The sequence below is a fragment of the Mya arenaria genome, chromosome 2 (assembly GCF_026914265.1).
Source record: "Mya arenaria isolate MELC-2E11 chromosome 2, ASM2691426v1".
Classification (NCBI taxonomy): domain Eukaryota; kingdom Metazoa; phylum Mollusca; class Bivalvia; order Myida; family Myidae; genus Mya; species Mya arenaria.
The window spans coordinates 15,234,398-15,241,448 of record NC_069123.1 but is presented as its reverse complement, the minus strand read 5'-3'; the positions used below and the strand labels follow the sequence as shown (position 1 = coordinate 15,241,448).

Below are 7,051 nucleotides of genomic sequence, written 5' to 3'. Positions count from 1 at the left end.
TGTCTGCATCACAAACCGATGTCGTAAAAATATTCTGTCATAAAATTTGCTCCGTTACGAAGTTTGTTTTCGGACAAATTATTTATTTTTGGTTTAAGATCTAGGTAACCTATTTGTATTGGTGTTGTTTTTGTCAATTTTATATGGATGGCGAATCATGAAAGACACGTAGGGATTACTTTGTCCATCATGGTCGTCGGCGTTTGAGTTACACTTTCGTGTCCGATCAACTCAGTTTCATCCAGTAACTTTGATTGGATTATCAACATCGTCTTCAAACTTGGTATACACAATGGTCATAACTCATGGTCAAAAGGTGACCTCTATCGATTTTAGGTTCAATGGAGCAAAGGTCATTTTGAGCTTCACTAGAAAGTTTATCATCACTGTCGTTTCCAATCAATAATATTTGAATGACTTTGTAGAGGCATTGGTCAGGGTCTTAAGATGACCCCTATTGCTTTTGGTGTAAATATATCAATGTCATGCTGACTGAAAAAAATAATTGGCGCTCCAGACAAGAAATGCTTCTGATTCATGGAATTCTTGGATCTTTAAAATGTTTGTTTCTAATTGGCAATCGAAATTCCCTTACAGAGTTTGATGATTGTCATCAGTGGTAGAAGTAAGCTGGTAATATCTAATTCTACTTTTCTTACACTGGACCACAGAAAGCAGCCTCATCTGGACAGTAAAAGAAAAATTGACACATTTTTGCTAAATTGTTTTGACTTAGACTATGTCAAAAACATTGCAGATTGTGTACAAAGAGTGAAGATTAATGGTAGGATATAACCCTGATATCAAGCTTACCAAGGCTGACCAGGCGCAGGCTGGAGCAGTCAGTAACATAGTGGCCAGGGCAGTCGTTCAGCCATTTGATGTTCTCAAAATCAGATTTCAGGTACAAAGAAATGAGAATAGCCATAGTGCTATGATGAACAAATTATATAATAGGTTCCATTGGTTTTTAAAAGTTGATCATTAGAACTGACATTCATTTTTGTCATGGTAGCCTTCTTGGCTTCCAGATATTTAGTGGTATTAAATCTGTCATCTTAAGTTCATTTGATGCAAGCAACATTTTTATGTTTTAGATTTATTACACTCAAATGCTTCAATAATGCATCACTTTCTTTCCATTCTGGAATAAGTTCAAGTAAAAAGTAGAAATCCATAAAACTAAATTGAAATACCTAGTAGTAGAAAAATTGTAAAAGTGCCATCTCTACAACAGTTGCAGGTGGAGCCTATTTCATCATCCAGCAGTTCCTCCAAGTATCGGAGCATTCTGCAGGCAATTAGGTGTATTGTGAGGGAAGAGGGCCCTCGGGCTCTGTGGAAGGGCCATGTTCCAGCACAGATACTCTCCGTAGGATTTGGAGTTGTAGAGGTATAGCAAATGAAAAAGTATCCGCAACTTTACTGTTTGTAGAGAAACAAAACTATGCTAAAAACAATTTGATAAGAACATAGTCCACATGTATTTCAGAGTAGCTTTAAAACATAAAATGGTGGAAGAACTTTTGATTAACAAAGTAATGTTTCAATGAATTTATAGGTTTATTATTTTCCAGTATTGTATTTGTAATCAGTGTTTTTTTCTTTTTCATTCATTCACCAGAGACATAGTAAAAATGCAATAAACATTATTCCAGTTTACATGTTTTGAGTACATCACCAAGATTCTGTGGTACGGATTACCAGAGAGTTTCCAAACAAGATACAAGCCATTGGCTCATGCTCTCGGAGGCAGCCTGTCCTCTACTTTGGCCACAGTGGTCATTCAGCCTGTGGATATTATCCGCACCAGGATCATAGCTCAAGGAGAACCTAAGGTAAGTATTTAATGTTGATATTGTATAAATAAGTCTTATGATATTTTTACTGGCTTGCTGTCATTGTCAAGGAGTCCTGCAAAAAAGTTTCATGAAACTAAGGACACATGTTTTCAATGACACATTATAAGTCATCCTCGAAACCCACTCTTAATGATTTGTATTATTCTACCTCATGTACCATGGAGAAATACACTTGTGGAACTTCGTTGTGTGTGACTATTAATTTTAAACTAAACATGTGTAACTTCTCAGCTATTTGCATATTGCCTGAACCGTGTCTCGGGCATCGAATCCAATGCGTGGGTTTCACTTTACTAATTATTCCTATCAGAATATGAGGTTTCTGCTATCGATTTGCAAAGGTTATTCAACAGAGTTATGCAAAAATTAACTGAGGAAAAATGACTAGCTTGTATTTCTCTTTCGGTTGACATAATTTTGGTGTGTAATGGTGTTTGCTGCCACTGTCTGAATATAATATTTTGTGTTAGTGAATTGCGTTGAATGGTTTGTTTCTTAATTCTGTTACATGTGTGTACAGATGAGCAATTCACTGATGCTTACATAATAACATTTCACACCAGGTGTATCGATCCATGTACCATGCAGCAAGCAGTATCATAAGGACTGAGGGGTTCCGAGGGTTCTACAAGGGTCTGGCCCCTGCCTGCCTCGGAGTGGCCCCACAGATGGGTCTCCAGTTTGGCTTCTACTCCCTGCTGCAAAACGTCTGGAACTCTGCATTTGATCTTTCACAGAGACCCTACCCAGGTTTTTCTTTCCTTTCAATCTTGTTTTCTTTTCTTTATAATTAATTGAGATATTGTCATAGTCTTGTGTTGCTGGAAACAAAGGCATGGAAACATAATCATCAAAGATATCTGTATTAAAATGAAACTTGGTACTCATGTTAACAATTACAGTGGGTATTCAGTAGCAACTCTCATAACTCTGATTGAAATACATCATATTATGCCTATCGACAAACTGAGAAATGAAAATGTTTAACGGACCTTTCATGGGCGCTGATGCCAAATGTAGAACTTTCTTATCAGTGTTTGAATTACCTTGGAGGACTTCGAAATAACATCATTTATTATATTGATAAAAAGAAGGCTTGAATTTAGAAAAAAAATTATACGAGGGGTACTAGCAATTTTTTGGGAGTGCAAAAATGCCAACTCTCAAAATCTGAAGTTCACTCGAATTTTTTTTGTTAACCTCTTGTTTTTTTTTAGGAAAATGTAATGCAATCTGTGCCATATCAATTCATCTTCTAAAGCCATTAGATTCATTAACATAGCAAAAAAAAATTAAGGAAGTCTGATGCGCAGTCTGCACAAAAATAACCATGGTCATCTATTTTTCAAGATCTTTCACTCACAAAATTTTGCAAGCACCTTAAAGCTGCACTCTCACAGGTATACCATTTTTACAACTTTTTTATTTTTTGTCTTGGAAAGAGAAATGTTTTGCGTAAATATCTGCAAACCAATGATATAAGATTGCTTACAAAAAATCAGATCGTAGATTTTCATATTTCCGTTTGAAAATTAATGTTTTATGGCTTAAACCATTACTAACGGTTTTTATACCGTTTAAGAAAAATACATAAAACATCAGTTTTTGAACTTAAGTATTAAAATCTGTGATCTAATTTTTTGTCAGCAGTCTTATATAACTGGTGTCAATGGATTTTCGCAAAAATTGGCTGGTTCCAAGTAAAAAAAAAAAAAAAAAGTTGTCAAAACGTTTAATCTGTGAGAGTGCAGCTTTAAAACTCAACTCACATTTTCGAATTTTCCCTCGCATTTTGCGAGTATGCAAGTGTGAGTGACAACTCCTGTAATATTCCCTGGCTTGTTTTGATGGTTATAGTAGCTGCAAAATGTTAGTTGGTTTGAATTACGTTTTATTTTCTCACCTCGATTGTTATAACATTAATGTATTTTGTTCCAGGTGCTGTGGAGAGTTTTATCTGTGGTTCTGGGTCGGGATTCTTAAGTAAGCTTCTCATGTATCCAATGGACGTCACCAAGAAAAGACTCCAGATTCAAGGCTTTGAGGAAGCGAGAAAAAACTTTGGTGCCGTGAGACAATATAAAGGGGTCGTTCACTGCATCAAGCAGTCATTGAAGGATGAAGGGTTAAGGGGAATGTACAAGGGGTTGAGTCCTAGTTTGCTAAAGGCGGTGTTTGTTTCAGGGACTATTTTCTGTGTTTATGATCAAGTGTGTTATGTGTTTATGATGAAAAATAGATAGAAAAGTGAGTAATTTAGATGTTGTGAAGAAATAGATAGAAAAGTGAGTAATTTAGATGTTGTGAATTGTTTAAATATGACCCATTCAGTATTGGATTTTCTTTTGCATTGATTTTATGCACCCACAAAAAAGGAGGCATATAAATATTTTTTGTTGATCAGTCTATATATTAGGGCATAGGCGGGTAAAAATTTTGGAGCTGGGTACCCGATTAACAATTTCCTGCAAGTACCCATAGAAACATGTACATTTCATGTCGCAAAATTAACATTACAAAGATTAGTGCACTTTTTTACCACCACAAATAACCATGATGTCTGCAACAGGAACAAGTACTGTTTACACAGTTTTTATCTCTGTTCATGTGAGCTCAATCACATGGTGTGGTAATGTGATCTATGAAAAATCACAGTGATAAAAAACACTCCTTTTATTTACTTCAGGAAGCAGCAGGGAACAATACTGACATAAAAACACCTCAAATGCACCAAACATAAGTTGGTCTGTTACCAAAATTGTACTTGGGTGCCTGCAAAACAGACTGGCCTGCAGGTACCTCTTCATGCACTACATCTCTACCTACCTACATACATACCTCCTTTTTTAAACCAATTGTTCAGAACTTTGTTAAAGTTAACATTGAGATTAACGACGATGTTGCTATTTTTTAAACATTAACTATATGAAGGTGTCTTAACATATTTAAATTTGTAGAAGTACAGCTGACACAGTTGTCCCAAATCTTATTAGAAATACAGCAGATCAAAAGTCTGAACAATCGACCCATTGTGTGTCAAACTCATCTTCACACCATTTGTGTAACAGGATTTGTTTTAATATATGATTTTTGACTTTAGTGATATATGTATAATTTTATATTTTGACTTTCATGTACTATGCATTACTAATAGATCTACATTGTGAATGTGTTTCATTTATGTAGTTAAATTGTATATCGTTACTTTTAAAAACAACTGATCTAAAATTATATTAAAGCTGCACTCTAACAGATTGACCAGTTTGACATTTTTTTATTCTTTGTCTAGGAATGAGCCAATGTATGCGTAAATGTATGAAAACGAGTGATATAAGAAGGCTGACTTAAGATTAGATCACAGTTTTTCATATTTATGGTCGAAAATTGATGTTTTATGGCTACTTTTAAGCGTTACTAACACATTAAAATAAGTGGAATTTTTGGCCGTTTTTCTAACAAATGAGATCTGTTCTAATTCGAGTTATCTTGTATAACTAAATTAGAGGTGTTGATGCCAAAATTGTAAATCTGTGCAGCTTTAAATGGCACATGTACATTAAACTTCTTCTTACCTGTGAATCTCTTACATTCTCAGATTCTACTACAGTGCACTGCAGGAATTTTTACATACATGTATTTTAGTGTATTATTGTTACTGGTGAACTATATATGTCATTATATATGTGTTTTATTACTGGTGTATTATACATGACATTGAGTATGTATTATGCTTAAAGCCCAAAGATTCACTGTTAATTTTCTATACTGCTCAACAATAATTTTGTTTATACACATTGTACAGAAGTCAGTCTAAATGAGATTTTCCCTGTTAGTTTGGAGGGCTTGAATTTATATTTGAAATATGTGTCTTACTTGTGACAGTTAGTTTATTTAAACTGTTATAAGCATAGTTTTAAGAATCTGACTCATAAATAGATTTGCGTACTGTTTTGGAATTATTTAAAAGGTATGTCATATGTCCAGCTGTTACAACCTTGTCTTATGAATTAATTTGTTGTTATTGATGGTATTTTATTCAAACTTCACAGAATTGTAGAGCACCATGGGAAGGTGTGTCCTTCATAAAATAGATGCAATTATCTTAAAAGTCAAGGTCAAATTTAGAGGTAAATGTTATAAATTATTAATTATAGCAATTATTCATGTCTGAACCATAACTTAATAGAACTGTTCAGCGTTATGGAAAGGTGTATCCCATATACAATTTGTGCTCTTATCTCGTAGGTCAAGGTTACACTTGGAGGTCGATATTTTATGATATGGATTTCATGTAAGAATATGTGAATGAGCCATAACTTTTCAACTTTTCATTGGAATTCAATCAAACTTCATGTGATTGTATAGCACCATGAGAAAGTGTATTTAGCATAAAATTTGTTCTCAAAGGTCACATTCAGAGGTCAGCCATTATGATCTTACATCTTCACAGAGTTTTAAACGTTTGCTAAGATAAATAGGATTTTAATCAAACATTTCATTCAACATTATATATATTATATACAAATGACTTATTATCCAACAGTCATGTTTTGTGACAGCCATTGTTCTGAATAAATGCCGTTTTGACATACATGTATAAAGTCATTTACATTGTATATTGTTTTAATTTGATTATTTGTAAATGAATTGACACTGTTTTTTTGTGATGTTACTGTGAATATTCAGAAATAAAATCCTTAAAAATGTTATGTGTTGTATTTTGTTTTAAGTTTCAACTTTGTTAATGTCACCTTCTACTGGGCCATGAAAGATATACAAATTAATTAATGCACAGTATAACTTATGTAAGTAGAGAGTGTTGAATCATTACCATTATGTATATCATATTTTTCTAAATGTATGAGATATTAAAATGGCCATAAATCATGTAGACATTCAAGACAATGCTATTTAATGCTTAAAACGCTTGAAGTTGCACGAGCTTGCTGGGCAACCAATTTCAAAAAACATGCTGTTAACATTTGGATTTTGAAATATCAAGACGTTTAACGTTTCTCTAAATATCTTTAAACACAGACTTATTGTTTTAACCAGAACTGGTCTGCATCTGAAAACAATTCTAGTTGTCGTTTTTTAATAAAAACTTTAAAGCACTATTAAATGTTTAAAGATCCCTATCAGTAGCTATACCATTTAAACATATTAAAGGTATTAAAATTTAAAGGTAG

General features: G+C 33.6%; 1 protein-coding gene across 1 annotated transcript; it reads left to right on the top strand.

Moving 5' to 3' along the window:
• Window positions 1-41: 41 nt before the first annotated feature.
• Window positions 42-6,551, top strand: LOC128244821 (mitochondrial thiamine pyrophosphate carrier-like). Its single transcript, XM_052962913.1, has 6 exons — window positions 42-104; window positions 758-904; window positions 1,238-1,393; window positions 1,659-1,838; window positions 2,426-2,612; window positions 3,801-6,551. The coding sequence occupies exons 2-6, from the start codon at window positions 782-784 to the stop codon at window positions 4,103-4,105; spliced, it is 951 nt and encodes a 316-aa protein (XP_052818873.1). The 5' UTR covers window positions 42-104; window positions 758-781; the 3' UTR covers window positions 4,106-6,551.
• The last annotated feature ends 500 nt before the right edge of the window (window positions 6,552-7,051 follow it).